Genomic DNA, 17,702 nt, shown 5'->3' with positions numbered 1-17,702 from the left:
AGGCCCCATCTCATAGTTACCTCAAAATTTTTCTCACTTTACAGACTCTTCCCTGATTTTTTAATTTAAGGAGTAAAGATAGCATTTACTCAGAGAATGCAGTGGAGCTATGATTTCTTAAATATCGTCATTCTTCTGATTAGTTCTTGTAAAGAGGCAAAGGTTGAAAAAGCATTATTGCTAAGATGAGCTCAAAATGAGTAACATGAAAGCTAAAAGGAAGAGCACAGTTCCTTAGAAACCCCCTTATGTACACGGGGAGGGATTCGACATTGCTGATACTTCCTGTTTGGGGGGATTTGTCTTTGAAGCTTGTGCAACCTCTACAACTGGCGATACAAGAACCTAGGGAACTTACCCCACGTGCAGCTCTTGCCAGAGTTCAGTACAGCAAATGCTGGCTTGCTCTATGACTTCCAGCTCATTAATGTTGAAGACTTTCAGGGAGTCGGAGAATCGGAACCTAATCCTTACTTTTATCAGGTAAGAAGAAACATGAAATTTTTACATTTATTTTGCACCTGCCTGGCTGACTTACTACCTAAATCAGTGTTACTGAACTATTTGGCAAGCCATTGAATAAAGGAAAGTGAGGTCCCCACCTCACGCACAGCACAGAAATTTGCATTTCAGTTGGGTTAAAGAAAGATACATCCACCAAAAAAAAAGAAACTATAAGCACACTAGAAAGAAGATATTGATGAATATGTAATGTTGGGATGAGAAAGGTCTTTTAAAGCTCATTACTGAAAGCAAAAATAATACAGAAAAATATTGATTGATTTGGGAGCAATTTTCAGCATTTAACAAACAATGGGTTGAAGTCTGAAAGAGTCTGAATGTATATAGAATTCTTATAAATGCTTTAAGAAAAATCAGTACCCCAAAAGAAAAATATAAGATGACAATATGCAATTTGCGAAAAAAGATACAGATTTATATCACCTCTGATAATATTCTGTTGGGGTGGGTTTGGGGAATTCTGTGCTTATACAATGCTAGTAGGAAGGTAATTTGGTGGACAAATTGCTAGCATATATTAAAAGCAGTGTTCTCACTTCTAGGAATTTATCCTAAAAAAAATTAGACCAATTTGTAAAGACTTACATGCTAAAATGTTCATCACACTTTTTCTTGTACTGCAAATTATTTTGGAAAGGAGAAACAACCTGAATGTCTTATCAGTAGGGATTCATTACATTATTTATTACCTAGTCCATATAATGAAAAACTGAATAGCCGCTAAGAATGATAACATTATAACTTGGCTTACTGACAGAAAAATGTTTATGCTATATTAAATGAAAAAAAATCAGGTTGCAAAATATATCTGTAGTGTCTCATTTTATTTTTAGAAAGGAACAGCAAACAGACATATAGAAATATGTAATGATAATCTATACAAAAAGATTTGGCAGCTTATGCCCCAAAGATTTATTCTTTTATCTGTATTAGAGCTGATACTTAAATAAATGTAGTTTGCTATCAATATAGAAAATGGAAAGATTTACACAGTCATGTGGCTCCTGTCTTCCAAAGAACTAGAAATAATTCAAGCTGTATGTCATCATGTCACCATAATATAAATGATTTTTCTGAAGGTCGTTCTGTAATTTTCCTGTTGCCTTTACATGAAATCCAGCTTCTTGTCTCTCTTTTTTGATTTTCATGTTATGTTTATGTTCTCATTTTACCTTCTTCTCTCATCTGTTAACGTTCAATTTAGTCTCTGCCGAGCTGGACTGAACAGTCTTGTGTGTGCTTCCTCACTTTCAAGTTCAGTTAAGCCTTGGTTTTAGACTCCTTTCCATCAATCTTTAACCAGAGTCTCTAAGGTCACAGTAAGCCAGACTGATTAATTTGAGGGCACATCCTCTAACCACCTAAAGTGGTCTGCGTAGAGGCGGCAACCATCAGGAAGAGAACAAACACAAAACACACAAAAAAATACTAAGAAATATGAGGAAGAAGGAAAAACATTGTGTAAAAATAGAGTCAACTACAGTATTGCTAGATGTAAAAGCTATTAAGACTGGATTTTCTACTGGCTTCTAAGATAGTTGCCTTGCTTCTTTGTGTTATTATTTCTTTCCATAACTGTCATTGCGCTACACTGTAGCAGAATACAGCATCGTTGTATTGTACTTGTTGTGGTCCCAGAAATATTAAGCCTTTAAGTTGGTAACTTTTATTTTATGATTGTTCTGTGTATTGCAAATACATTGCAAATGCCAAAGGGAAGTAATTACCATGTACTGTATTTTTATTTATCAGTGTTAACCTGAGATAAGTTATTTCTCGGTTTTATGAAAGGCCCAAGTTGTTAACTCTTTACTTCTTGAGGTATGGTAAGTGAACAAATTGTGTTATTTAACGGTTTTCTCTGTAAATGGAAGCAAATGCACAATCTGATTAATGTTTGCATTACAGAATCTTGGAGAGGCAGAATATGTAGTGGCACTTTTTATGTACATGTGTTTACTTGGTTACCCTGCTGACAAGATCAGTATTCTAACAACATACAACGGGCAAAAGCATCTTATTCGTGACATCATCAATAGACGCTGTGGGAGCAATCCATTGATTGGAAGACCGAATAAGGTAATTTTATGACTATAATGTGTTCTCTTATTCATCATGTTGGCAAAATAGTAAGATTTATATACATTGTGAGTTATTTATGTTATTATGTGGGTTACTTTGTTTCTTTGCTATCTCCTTGTAAGACATGAGAAAATGAAGTAATAGGAACTCTGCAAATAATTCTCTGGCAATCCTATCTGACAGTGTTATTAGTGTGCTGTGAATGTCTATCTCAGCTATCACATTGAAGATTTCTGTTGATAGTAATCATAAAAAAAAAGTTTCTAAAACTTTTTGTAGGAAAAGTGATGTCTAAGGAAGCTATGTACTGTTATAGTAGAAATAGGAATTGTAGCATTTGTTTTGTTTGTTTTACAAAGATACAATCTGTACTGCTTACTGAGTGTATGTGTGCAGGGGAGTATTTTTTCTTGAGGATAAAGGAAAATCATAAAACACATTCAGACTTTAGGATTTTTTATACTTTTTTATGTGATATGATGGAATAATATCACATAAAAAAGATGCTGATTTTATCAATAAAGTTTTGAAAAATTAGAATAACAAAACAAATGTAGTATTAGTGATGATGAAAACAGGAGTTTGATTGTAAACATGGCTGTATAAAAGCTCTTCCACCTTTTCTTGGAAATCATCTACAAGTAAGAGGAAAATGGGAGAAGGAGAAAACAAATTCCATTTTTAGTGACGTGACACAGATCAGGTGACTAAGATCAGGAAGAAAATGTTGGAAGAAGAGAATTTAGGGGACCAGTCTTGAAAATGCCAGCAAAAACACACTTTTCCGAAAGCGAGTGGCATACTTTGAAGTGTAAGAGCCACGTGCCTGTTGTTCAACAACAGATGTGGGAGTTAGAGTGAGCCTTCCTAGTTCAGAAACACCTACAGGTGAGCTGTATTTGCAAAAAATAAACTGTCTCTGTAGTAGCAGGAGACTGGAGAACCATCTGTTGTGAAAATCACTCACCCCAGCCTAACCTCTTGCATGTAGCTAATCTAAGACACTCATTTACTCAGTGGTGGAATAGAGGGGGAGGGGAACAAGCGTTTGCTTGATTTATATATGAGGGAAAGAGCATCGAAACATACTAGTTGACAAGATAACATGCTCCCAAAGACATATTGGCCTGGAACAGATGAAAATTTTGAATACACATTTGGCTGTTAATTTTAAAATATTTAAAAAGTACCCATTTCTGTGAGGGAAGGCTACAGAGCAGAGAAATTGAAGAGCTCAGGAAGAGGTAAATGTGAACTGGAATGAAACAAGACAAAATCAAAGAAGTAGAGACAAAATTGAAAGGAATGTGAGAAGGAACAGACACTGTAGAATACTCCAAAGGGGTATAGAGAATGAGAATGAGGAACTAATAACTCTGAAATATAGAATGAAATAGAAGAACCTCAGGGTCTGAGTCCTATTATTTATAAGTAACAGGAAAGCTTAAATAATAAGGAAAGCTACTGTCTCATAACAAGAAGGTGAAAGTAGTGTGGCTCCAGGGTTGGGTGGCTCAATTGTGTCATCAAAGACCAAGGTTCATTTCATCCTCCTGCTCTGTTGTTCTCAGCGTGTGAGCCTGGGTCTCAAACAGCATTCAGAATATGTGAACTCAAACAGCATCCAGAATATATGAACTTTAAAAGTCATTGAAAATGTAGACAACCCAGGACAAAATTGGCAAATGAATTGGATAGACACTTCACATAAGAAGACATACAAATGGACAGTAAGCACGTGAAAAAATGCTTACCATCATTAATTGTGAGGGGAATGCAAATTAAAACTACTGTGAGGTACTGCTACACACCCAACAGAATGGCTAAAATTATAAAGATTGACCGTATACCAAGTGTTGACAAAGATGTGGAGCAACTGGAACTCTGGAACTGGCACATTGCCGGTGAATGTTGAAAGTGGTACAGCAACTTTGGGAAACAGTTTGACAATTTCTTATAAAATTAAACAAACACTCACCAAACGGCAGTTTCACTCCCAATATTTATCCAAGAGCAGTGAAACATGTACACAAAGATATTTATACATGAATATTCATTGCAGCTTTATTCAAAATAACCCCAAACAAGGGACAACCCAGATGCCATGAACAGGTAAATGGATAAACAAATTGTAGTATATTCATTCAGTAGAATACTGTTCAACACTAAAAAGGTATGAAATTCATTGTTCATTAACGTGTTCTTTCAATTCCAAGTATATAGTCATATTCTTTTGGGATTGATTATTTTAAGGGTAAGATTTTTATTTCTAGCACATTATTTAAATGATCTCTCTACAGTTTTGTTACCGTGTTTTGAAAATATACCATATCTCTTTTCTTCCCCCTAGGTGACAACTGTTGACAGATTTCAAGGTCAACAGAATGATTATATTCTTCTTTCTCTGGTACGAACCAGGGCAGTGGGCCATCTGAGGTATGTAAGGAAAAATCTTCATAATAGTGTGGAACTTTAGTATCTGCTTCAGTTTTGAGCTTCTGTGGCTAAGTAGTTTTAAATTTTAAGTTTAAAGTATAATTCATTGCTATAGCAACTTTTAGTGATTTTTGTTGGAATGTAACTGTCAGATTCTTTGTAGTTACTTAGTCATTGCCACGGCTTCTAAATCTTTTGAATCTTAAATGTTTTAGTAATTTTAACTTTTTGACTCTTCAGGAACATTCAGAGATAGCATTTAATCATATAATCTTAATATATATATCCTATATCTGTTGGAAGCTTAATATCAGAAATTAAAGGAGGTGAAGTGGTAAAAATCTTAAGAGTAAATTTTTCATTGCGTAGGATTTCTGACTTTTCCCCACACAGTCTTTCAGCTTCAGTGTTAGAGGATAAAGGAACCATTTGTTCTCTCGGGATTAAGACTTGTCAAAACAAACAGTAGTCTATTTTTATCATTTATTGTGATGTGTTTATGTGCTAGAGATTTATGGAATAATATCTTCTTATTACAAAGCAGCCATTTAGTTTTATATAAACCTTCATCTCTTATGACTTACTAGCAAAACTATAAGGAGAGTTCATTTTATTATTTTATTTTGTGGGTATAAAAAAATTTTCTTCCAGTTCTCATAATATTCTCATTAAGTCAAGACTTTGGTGCTTAACCCAGTGATCAGGTTCCATTAGACCGGTAACTTTTATGAAAGAGTAAGCAAAGGTATAATATTTCAAGAAATCATTTTAAGACTGTAACATTCTAAAATACAGTTTATTTTTGCTTAAGTGTCAAACATGTATTTGGAGACTAACTTTTCTAAAAAGCAGTTCCTTTTCTGCATTGAAATTTATAGCTGCTGTCTGAATAGGGCATCATTATGATTTACATAATTAAAATCTCTCAGAAACTCACAGTATGAATATGTGAATACTGCCTTCTCTCTTTCCCACCTTTTTTCTTACTCTGTCGTGCTTTTGTCTTTTTCACATTCCCATGACGACTTCTGTGCTGTTCTTTGCCTGACTTTTCTGGAAACTTAAAGAGAAAATGATAATGATAAAATGCTTATAAATGGAGAGTTTAAAAAGAATCCAATTTCATTGTCGTCTTACATATCCAAATTTTCTTTATCCAATAAATTAAACTTCTCTGTATTTGCCAAACTTTCCCTTTGGAAGTCCAGCTTCTTCAGAGGATGCTGGTGATGACAGTAGTGTTGCTAAAGCATAGAGGGGGAAATGTCAGTGTATGTATTATTTATGATTCACCTATCCAGGTAACTTAGGTATCTTAGCTCGAATTTTATCTAATTCTTTATAGAATTTTTTGGTTTGTAGATACAATCTTTCATATCTTTCTTTTTCTAAGAAGTAGGAAAATATTTTGTTTTCGAATTTCAAGAGACCAAGGAAACTTCCTTCCATACTTCTCTTTTTAGTAACAGTTTTATTGAGATATAATTCACATACCATACAATTCATCTATTTTGAGTGTACAATTCAATGATTTTTAGTGTATTCATAGAGTTATGCAGCTGTCTTCGCAACTTTGGAACATTTCATCACCCCAACAAGAAACCCTGTTCTTATCAGCAGTTACTCCTCTCTACTTCCCCAAGCCCTTGGCAGCCACTGTTCTACTTTATCCTGTAGACTTGCCTATTCTGGACACTTCATATAAATGAAATTACTTAGCATAATATGTTCTAAGTTCATCAGTGTTGTAGCATGTGTCAGTACTTCATTACTTTTTCATTGCTGAATAATATTTCATGGTGTGAATATGTTACATTTTATTTATCCATTCATCAGTTGGGGTACACTTGGGTTGTTTCCACTTTCTGGCTATTGCGACTGATGCTGCTATGAACATTCATATACAAGTTTTTTGTGGAAGTTTGTTTTCCTTTCTCTTGGGTAAAAACCTAGGAGTGGAATTGCAGGGTCATATCGGAACTTTATGTTTCACCCTTTAAGAAACTGCTAGGCTGCTTTCCAAGCACCTGCCATATTTCTTTACCCACATCTCTTTTCATCCAGGGTAGACTTCATTAGGAGCAGGAGCCAGACTATTCAGCTTCAGTTCCAGAGGCCTGTTAGGACACTGTGGAGCTGTTTAGAAGCTAGAATTGTGAGACAGCTCTGGTCCCTTTTGTAGCATTCATTGTTCTTGTCCCTACTGACTTGAATAGCCCAGCTACAAATAGAAATGCTTGTGATTTGTTCAGAGCAAAGCAGTGAAACTAGCTTTCCTGTGTTGTCTCCTCAGAGGGTTCTGTCACTGTGATGGCTCGTTGTTTAACAGTGTTGTTTCTGTCCAGCCATCTTCTGGGGACTATGAAAGAAGGCAGTGGTTCCCACTGTCCTACTTTCAAGTTACTGCTCCCAGCAGCTCTGTCTGTTCATGCTGCCACTCTTTACTTTTTTTTGCCTGGTAGTTCATTATGTTTATAGTATTCAGTCATTCATTTAACAACTATCCTCAGATGCATCTATTATTTGGCAGTGTTGCTGGGTTCTTGATATATAGTAGTAAAATTTAACTTTCTCTGCCCCCATGGAGCTTAGAATTCAGTGAGAGAGTCATTAGATATATCCTTGGAAAATACCTACATTTCAACCTGCAGAAGGTTTCAGGCTAGCTCTCTTCATGTGCAGTGGAGATCAGGCTTAATAGAGTCACTTCACTGCACTTTGGCACTGAGGGCTGGAGGGGAAAGTTTCCTCAGAGGAACAGGTCCATTGTCACTGCAGTAGCACCGTGTCTGCTCTGCCTAGAGGTAGGGCCCTCCGGATAAGAAGGGGAGAACTGAGTATCATAATACAGTGATCACTGTGAAAACAACAGTTCAGGTCACCTCCTTCCACCTTGCCCCTCCTTTTCCCCTGACAGCATTGTTTTAACCATAATTTACTTTGTAATATTTGCATGAGAATTCATGCTGAGTATTTCTAGCATCATACATCCAGTTACTAGTGTTGAAACTACCCACCTGTAGCATGACCCCTTGGGCTTCTAAAAAATGTGGAGAAAATAAAAAACAATTTGGCTTGAGTAACCTAGAAGATAACATTTGCTTCATGAATCCAGTGTGTCACAAATGTAGAAATTCCTCAAAGCTACTGATGAACATCTCTTACTTTGAGGGGTGGGGGTAACCCCCCCAACATAACTGCTATTATGTGATGTTGCACAGTCCCTCCTAATAAGGGAAACTAGGGCCTTGTCAAGGCCATAGAACACAATAGAAAAAGAGGCTAAATTAGGGATATTCACCGAATACCTCACATTATGAAGAGACAAAGAAAAGCCATTTGGTAAGTATTGCATTTGCCATTCTCTGTGTGGTTGTTGTATGAGCCATTCTCTGTGTGGTTGTCGTATGATCTTTGTAACATCTGACCTCTGTACGACTCTTTAACACTTACAGAGATCAGGGGTGATTGTACCAGACTTTATTTTTCATGAAAGTCTTCTCTTTTATAGAATACCCACAAATTTAAATAGCCATCTAAGAGCATCTCAAGAAACAAACTGTCCTCTGTATTTAAAACCAAAACTATCTTTTCTTACTAAAACACATTCTAACTAATAGTGAGGTGAAATTAGACTTTTATAAATTTATTTGATTCAGATAAATTCAGGTAAAGTTTTAAGAACATATTCTTTCTAAAAGATAAAGAAAACTGCCATCATTCTTCAGATAATCAAGTACATGTATAGTTGGGTCATTCATTTTATCATTCATTTTGGCATTTTTATTACTGTTTATGTGAACATTGAGACTTACAGGCCAGGCATTGGGCATAGGTAGTAGCGTAAATGCATAGTTAAGACATGGTATTACGTTATATCATGTCATCATACTATTTTTCTGTTTGTATTTGTAATTATTATTATAAATAAGTATAAAACAGTGTGGTAAGAGTTACCTAGGAAGTAAAATTTGACGTTTCTAACCTTGACAGAGCCTGGGACTTTGGTAGCTGAAGTTGAGGAAGGGCTGGTTTGGATTGATTCAGGTGGTGATACAGTAAATTGGTAACTGAGAACTAAACTATACCATAATACTAATAGAGCTACTTAGATCTTTTTAATCAGAGCATTGGTTATTTTGTGATTTCCCCCAACCCCTACCAAAAAAAAAACCCATAGAGGTTAGTAATAAAACATTAACTTCTTACTTGGTTTACTAGTTATATCACATTGATTAACTTAATGTTTAATCTGTTAAGTTTTTAAGAAGCTTAACTTTTGATTGCCACAGCTTAACAGGAATATTTAGTGGAATATGTTTCAAAATAAAAGGCTGCATACATATGTTGTTCCTCTTGAAATACATTAATTAATTTTGTTTGGTTCCCAAAGGGATGTCCGTCGCTTAGTGGTGGCCATGTCTAGAGCCAGACTTGGACTTTATATCTTCGCCAGAGTGTCCCTCTTCCAAAACTGTTTTGAATTGACTCCAGCCTTCAGCCAGCTCACGGCCCGCCCGCTTCATTTGCATATAATTCCAACAGAACCTTTCCCAACCAGTAGAAAGGTAAGACTTCTTTCTTCATTGTATAAGGCAGCATTTGTTAACAAGTGACCACATTAGCAAGGAACATCGTCACATAGATTGTTCCATCACTGGTTTAGAGTGCTCCTTACACTGAGGAGCTGAATTAGATTTTCTATGTCAAAATAATAATACCAGCTAACATTTATTGAATATTCACAGATCAGACAACTTCTGTGATCCAGTTTCCAACATGCGTAAAATGGAGTTAGTGAGAAAACCTGTTGAACAGGCCTGTTACTGAGATGAAGTAAGATAATGTATGTAAAGAGCTAATTGCCTGGCACATGGTGACTACTCAGTAAGTGTTACATTACATATGTTATCTTATTTCATCTCAGCAACAGCCCTGTTCAGTAGGTTTGCTTATTAACCCCATTTTCCCTATGTTGGAAACTGGATCAGAGTTGGATCAAGTTAAGGAGTTCGGCCACATATTTAGTAGATGGAGAATCCAAGATTTAAAGACCTAGGCAGTCTGATTCCAGAGTCCATTTAATAACCATTGTACCATATTGCTTCTCTTCAGCTTTGTAAGAAGAACTTAACTAATTGATAACAGAGTAATAAATGGTTTAGCTCTTAGAAAACCTTCAAGAAGCTTACATTCTGTGGGAAGGTGGGAGGAGACAGCACATACACTTGACAGAAGGCAGATTCAGAGAAGTGCCCCTCTCCCCTCACCCCTGCTACCCGTTTCCAGTCTCTCTCCACACCCACCCACCCCCTTCTTCCTCCCCTTTCCCATCCCCACTCCCGTAGTAACCTGTCCCTTTACTTTCTGACTTATCCTTCCTTTTGCACAAAGGAGCAGATACCTGTTTATTTTCTTATGTTGTTTTCTTTCTTACATGAAGGTCAGCATGTTGTAGACTTCTGGGCTTTGTGTTTTTCATTTAATGAAATGCCTTAGGGATCCATTGAATTTTAAATAAAACTATCTTAAATATTCACAGGATACTTCTTTCCCCCACTCCTCTTTGAAAAAAAAATGATTAAATACTCTGTGTTTATTTTATAATAATGCTGAGAACTTTTTTTTTTTTTTTAAAGAAATGCTGCTATGGAGGAGGAGAGAAAGGATGGAGAGATGTAATAGGGTGAGGTCATGTACAGCCTTGAGTGTTGGGCTCTAAAGTCTGGACACAGTCCTGTAGCTCTGAGGTTCTCAGTCTTTGGTGGCCTGGTTATTAAATAGGCACATTCCTGATGAGAGGCCTGGGGCAGAGCCTTAGTGCCTTCAGGTTTAACACGCTCTCCAGGTACTTCCTACCCAGGGGCTACAGACACACCTGGAAAAACCTGGAGTGTAGATCAGGAGGAACAGAAGGCTTAGAAACTGGGCTCTAGACCATACCGTGGACACAAGCCTGGGGGCCTGAGGGCTGGGAGCATCTCCCCATCCCCTGCTCGGGAGACAGTGTGGGGGGTCAGGAGGGCTGAGCAGCACTGCATCTCAGGAGAGGCAGCTCCCAGTAAGGCCACCAGAAAATAAGCAAACAAATACAAACAAACAAAAGCCTCCCAGGCTTTAAAGGCAACATTTCATAGTGGTAACAACATCGCAGTCTTTGCAGAAAGTGACCATTATCAAAAGAACATCTGCTTATCGGCAATACTGCCCTCCTCTTTAATTCTGAGAAGTACTATTTACTGAACTAAATATTTCTAGCTTTATGTTAAATTATTTGTCACTTTAAGGTAATATCCTTTTTCTTGATAGGTGTTTCACTTTTATGGTTTTCTGAATTGTTCCTACAGTAAGAAAGGATGATACTTGATAAAAATTTTGTAATTGACTTTAAATAGAAAAGTTCTTAATCTTTATTCTAGGGTGGTTTAGGAAGATGTGCAAATTTTGTATTTTCTTCATTTGCTTTACCACTTTACCTGCTCCAGTAAAACAGTGTTTCTCAGATTGTTGTCAGAAACCATGTCTATCTAAATCACCTCATGCTGCCTCAGACCTACTGAATCAAAACTCTGGGGGCTGGAGCCCAGACCTCTGATTTAACACTCTCCCCACATGGTTCACATGTGACTGCTATTTGCCAACATTTTTGACACTTTATTAGTTAAAAAAAAAAAAGACTTTCAAATAGTCATCCTCACGATGAACCATCTATACATAGAATAGTAATAAATGTTCAGTTCTTATTTTTTAGAAAAACAAATGGAAAGAATAATTTTAATATTTTCTTTCTGAATAATGTTGAGATTGCCTTTGGAGCGTATATGGTATCGGAGACGACTTCTTTAGACCATGTTGACTTTTCTCTTGAGTCAAATGATGGCTCATTTCTTATTAATTCTTCTACATCAATTCATAGACCAAAACTCAAGTTTTACTTACCAGCCTGAAATTATATTAAAAGCTAGTAACTTTTAGCTCTCTTCTTATCTCTACCTTTTCTAAATTTAAATTGAATCACTCCTCTTCATGAAATCCTTGGACCGTTGGGCTCAGTTACATCTTAATGTCCTCTTATTATTCTTATGTCCTCCAAACCCTGATAGTGTTCATACATAAGATGGCGACATGGGCTTCTATTAAAATGCTGGCTTTCAGCGTTTTTCACTCTATAGTTAACTTTCTTTTTGCCTTTTTCTAGAATGGAGAGAGACCATCTCATGAAGTACAGATAATAAAGAATATGCCCCAGATGGCAAACTTCGTATACAACATGTACATGCATTTGATACAGACCACACATCATTATCATCAGGTGAGTTTTCTCAACATTGACTCCTTTTTCTTGCTGTAGGATCTTCTCTGTTGCAGAATAAATCTTTGAAGTAATTGATTCCTTGAGGGAAACCAACTAAACCAAAATAGGATGTTACTGTTCATGTAACATCCATATTAAAGACATCTTTCTGTAGGTATAATTTGGCATATAATAAATCCACATATTTAAAGTATATAATTTGATATATTGTGATGATTGTATATACCTGCGAAACCATCCCCGCAGTCAAGATAATGAACGGATCTATTATCCCCCCAAATTTTCCTCTTGCACCTTGATAATCCCTCTCACCCCTCACCAATGCCTTTCCCACCTTCTCCCAGAGACTAAGAATTGTACTTTCTGTTACGATAAATCAGTATCCATTTTCTAGGTATTTATGTAAATAGACTCTTACAGTTTGTCTTTTTATCCCCCATTTACTATTACCCTGCATAATCATTTTGAAATTCATTTATGTTTCTGAATGTGTTTGTAGTCCTTTCCTTTTTATTGCTGAATATTAGTCTGTTTTATGGATGTACCAGGTTTACCCATTCATTTATTGATAGACATTTGGGTTGTTTACAATTTCGACTATTATAAATAAAGCTGCTATGAACATTCTTGTACAAGTCTTTGTACTTTCTCCTGAGTAAATTTCTAAGAGTGGAGCAGCTGGATAGTGTGGTTAGTATGTATCCAGCTTTTTAAGAAACTGCCCACTTGTCTTGCAAAGTGGTTGCACCATTTCATACTCCCACCAGCAGTGGATGGGAGCCCACGCACACTTACCGTAGTTGGCCTTTTTCATCTCAGCCATTCCGGTAGGTATGTAGTGCTCTTATGTGGGTTAGTTTGCATTTCTCTAATAACTAATGATGTTGAGCATCTTTTCATGTGGTTAGCTGCCATTTGTATATCTTCTCTGAGGATATCTGTTCAGCCCTCTTGCTCATTTTTTGGCATTGTTTATTTTATTGATTTTTGAGAGCTTTAAAATTTATCCTGACTACAGTTCCCTTATCAAATGATTGTTTTGTAAACGTTTTCTCCTAGTCTGTGACTTGTTTTCACATTTTTAAATGTCTTTCAAAAAACAGAAGTTTTTATATTTTGACAAAGTCCCAGTGTATCAGTTTTTCTTTTCTGATTAATGCCAGGCCTCAGCTGCAGACAGCCATAGTTACCAGGGAAGCCGGGCCTATGGAGCTGCTCCTGTGCTCTGGTTGAGTGGGACAGAAGCCTTGTGCCCTGCTGCTCAGCCCTGCCATGGCCTTGTCTCAGGGCTTCGCTCCTCCCGACCCTCACAGGGCTCCTTGATTGCGGCCAGCGCTTTCTTGAGTTGGTGTGCCAATCAGCCCTAATTAGTCACTGTTTTTTCCAGAGTATTACAGTAAATTCCTCTGCTGAACAATTTGATAGCTTTTCATGTTGTTTTTCTCCCTGAAGATTTACTCTGTACTCTCATTATTATCTGATACCTGTGTAGGCATATTCCATGGAGTCAGCAAAACCTAAGCCATTGTCATCAGAGTTGTTACATCTACAATGTAAAACGGGCAGCAGTGGCTTGGAGAGTTCTAGAGTGACAGTGTCTGTTAGGAAGATAATGTTAATGTGAGAGCTTAGCTTTGTAAGCCAGTGGTTTTTTCATCTGGGTTCCTTGATGTTTTCTTTTTCTTCATTAGACTTTATTACAGCTACCACCTGCTATGGTAGAAGAAGGTGAAGAAGTTCAAAGTCAGGAGACAGAATTGGAAACAGAAGAAGAGGCCATGCCTGCTCAAGCTGACGTCACACCTGGTCTAACAGATGCCAGCTCCAGTCAAGAGACCTCAGCCTCTCAGACTGAGACCACTGTCACCCTCCATGAGACTGAGGCCACCCCCAGTGAGACAGGAGCCAGTTCCAGTCCAGAGGCTGTCTCTGCCGTCTCCGAGATGACTGCTGCCATGGCAGGACCTGTAGGTGTGCCAGGGGAGAGTAACACCCCTCAGGAGGCCACGTCTGCCCCCGGAGAACCCAAGTAGCCAAACCGTAGCCCTGCTTAGGGAGGACATTGCATTTATAAAGTCTAGGTAAAGTTACTTTTTATATTTTACACGTGCTTCTGCCATTTTAATGGTACTAATAGATATTCCATCCTTAATTTTGTTGGTTGATCTCAGTGTTCGTGTTCTTGGATATATTTTTTAAAGTGTATGTGTATGAACAACTCCAATTTTATTTGTTCAGTCAGAGGAGTAATTAACCATTCCTTTTGATATTCTGATCATTAACTATCTGTAATCATACTTACAATTAAAAGAATTTTCTACTGAATAATGGTTCACATTTTTAGTGAACTTTTCTAAAGAAAATATACAAATATTTACAGGAATTAAGCATAAATGGCTTTAAGCCAAGTGTCCAAATTGAGAAGGAAATCATTTCTTCTGTCACAGTATAAGATGCTCAAATCATGTTTCTTTTTATCCCTCCTTCCTTTGCTGTCTTCCTTGGTAGAGAGGCTTTAACACCATAGGATATAGGTTGTTCCAATGCGAAGTGGTTACATGCGTTTTGTCCCCCCAAATCTCAGAATGTGTTAGAGTCACCTAGAAAGTCTGTTTATTCTTGGGGCCACTCCAGACCTAATGAGTCAGAATCTCTGGATCAGAGCCCAGGAAACTGCATTTTTGCAGGTGCTACACCATTAATGTTTGAGTTGCTGGCCAAGTGGCATCAGATAAGGCTGGTTTGTCTGAGTCAAGATTCGTCATTCAGCTAGGCAAGAAGAATCTGGCAGATCCACCTGCGCGGGAACAAAGATCTGGAGTCTGGGTAGTGAGAATCAGCGAGCTTAATTAACTCCCATGTGCAGAATGGATTTCTTCCAATGCAGAGGTTCAGAGTTTTCCACCCTGTTCTCTTAAAAGACAGCTACCCACAAGAAGACCTTAGTTTGGTAAAATGTACTCCAGATTTGGGATGGCAGCGGTACTAGGACCTTGCTACTCAAGGTGGTTTGCAGGTCAGCATCAGCGTCATTGCATTGAAACTTCTTAGAAACGCAGAAGTTTGGGCTCTACCCCAGACCTGTTAAATCGGAATCTGCATTTCAGCAAAGTCCCCAGGTGATTCATATGTACTTTGTAGTTTGAAAAACACTACGATTACTGTGCTGTCCTCACATGAACGAGAGGTAAAGTGACGATTCTGTGATGGTAGAATTAACATGAGTGAGACTGATGTTTTCTGACAAGGGCCCTCTGCTTATATGGTGACCAGAGAAGAGATGCGCATGTGTGTGCAGGTGGGGGAACTGCCCACTCGCTCTCTCTTCCCCTTTCCCACACTGCTAGAGTGGCCGAGGGGAGCATTTCCCCAGTGTCTCCTCTAGTGCATCTACCTCTAGGCTGGACCATGTCCAATGAACCTTTGAAGAATTAAGCGAGCACCGCATGCTGCCAGTGAAATGCTTCTGGTCTTGACATTCTGAAGGAATGATGAATTCATAAGGAAATTAAAGTCAATGATATTTTTGAATGACTACTGTTTGCTTAACTTTACCAGGCCGTGCTGGGTATGATCAGACTCTCATCTTACAGTGTGTCCTGCTGCATCAGAACACATGTGTAAATGTTGTGTGAGGAAAGGGAAAACGAAAGTGATGGGATGATAACAGGGGGAGGGAAATGCCAAGGAAAGCAACCCAGGAGACCTGTCTGTCGTCTAAGTCAGGATGGAGCCAAACAGTCTGTTACATAATTTCTCTGATTATAAGAATTTGAAAGCAGGTGTTGTGGGCATCTGTATGAGACTAGCACTCAAAGAGTTATTTTCACTTGTAAATATATGTAGGCAAGAGGGAAAGAAGCTTTGCCGTATTACTGTCTTCCCTGGAAAAGATTGGTTTTTCTGTCTGCCCTTGAGAGGATATGAATCATGATACCTGCAACCAAAATAAGCAAACTGTTGTGCTGCTTTCTCCTCAAATAAACCGTTTTTCCTAACGCTGTGTCTAGCTGGGTGACCATACTGTTTTTTTTCTTTCCTGCTTGATTCTCTATCACACAAAAAAATTTAACTGGAAGATGAGTACGTCCTTTTGCCTTTGTCAGATTAAAAAACGGATGATGAAAGTGGAACTTGAATTATTTTAAATTGTTTATTCACTGGACAAAAGACCAGTGAGCTGCAGTTGACTATAGAATTGTGGAATTTTTTAAGGAACTTAAGAGATCTATTCTTTTTTTTTTTTTTTAAGAGCTCTATTCTTATTTTAAATAATGAGGAAACCAAATCAGAGAGTCTTAACCAGGGTGGCAACTATGGGAGAGTGGGGTAGAATCCAATCTATAGTCTTAGAGCAGTTTTTTGCTTTTTTGCTTTTTTTTTAATCAACTTCACGTAAGTGGATTGCTTCATAAACTCAAGGGTTTTCTATTTAATTTGGGTTAACTATAGACACAGGTTCTCTAGCCAGGTGACCATTAAAGATTAGTGTTCTCATTGCTCTCCATCTTATTTTTTCATATCTGAATAGGTCATGATTTTCGAGTTTATTTTTAAAAGCAAACCAAAAAGATGCATGCCAAGAGAAAGAGCATGAAATTAAGCAATTCAAGTATTTAGACTTTTTTTTCTTTTTTTCACAAAATGCTGAGTTAAGAAAGTTCATTACCAGCAGTTGGGAATAAATAGCTCCATTGATTTGAGCACGTGAATGAGAAGATCTAAATATTATCAGGTCTCTTGAAGTTAGCATGATGATAAAAGTTGAGATGTTTTGCTAGATACTGAAAGAAATGGTATAAATGGGCCATTTGTACTCCTATAAAAAATGAAGTTTTTTATGATTAAGAGACAGCATGATATTGTACAACCAACTTTGGACTCATCCAGACCTGACTCAGATTCTACCTGATGTACATATCAGCATTTGGTTTGACCTTGGACAAGTATTATAACATCTCTAAGTCCCAGTTTTATCTACAAAATGGGGGAAAGATCTGTTGTTTGTTAATGGGGTAACGTTTTTGAAAATATCTGGCACCTGGATGCTCAGTAAATACCAGTCCTCCTCACACCTTTCTTCCCCAAATCTTTTGAGACAGCGTAGGCTGTTGCCAACCCGTCCTCTGACTTGGGCACTCAGCTCTGCCCCTATCCAGGAAGCATGAAGGATGATGAAGAGAGGGACACATGGTAGCAGCTGACCTTTGAGGATCAAGGATCAAATCTACTGATTGGTAAATCAGTCCATGGCAACACTGAGAATGGTCTCTGCTGAAATTAAAACTCTGGCAGAGCAGAATGACCAGATGAAGACACTAGGTACCTATACCCTTGTGATATATCA

The 17,702-nt window shown here is 37.5% G+C and overlaps 1 protein-coding gene across 1 annotated transcript in view; it reads left to right on the top strand.

The window, feature by feature from the left end:
• Nucleotides 1–16,353, top strand: part of AQR (aquarius intron-binding spliceosomal factor) — an 85,535-nt gene extending 69,182 nt beyond the window's left edge. The window contains exons 30-35 of the mRNA XM_010965105.3: nucleotides 312–483; nucleotides 2,431–2,601; nucleotides 4,955–5,040; nucleotides 9,434–9,608; nucleotides 12,239–12,352; nucleotides 14,047–16,353. Coding sequence (XP_010963407.1) covers nucleotides 312–483; nucleotides 2,431–2,601; nucleotides 4,955–5,040; nucleotides 9,434–9,608; nucleotides 12,239–12,352; nucleotides 14,047–14,388 — 1,060 coding nt within the window. The 3' untranslated portion in view covers nucleotides 14,389–16,353. The remainder of the gene's footprint in view (nucleotides 1–311; nucleotides 484–2,430; nucleotides 2,602–4,954; nucleotides 5,041–9,433; nucleotides 9,609–12,238; nucleotides 12,353–14,046) is intronic.
• Nucleotides 16,354–17,702: the final 1,349 nt, after the last annotated feature.

This window comes from Camelus bactrianus, chromosome 6, assembly GCF_048773025.1.
Source record: "Camelus bactrianus isolate YW-2024 breed Bactrian camel chromosome 6, ASM4877302v1, whole genome shotgun sequence".
NCBI lineage: Eukaryota > Metazoa > Chordata > Mammalia > Artiodactyla > Camelidae > Camelus > Camelus bactrianus.
Note: the sequence above shows the minus strand (reverse complement) of the source record. Positions and strands in the feature narration are given on the sequence as shown.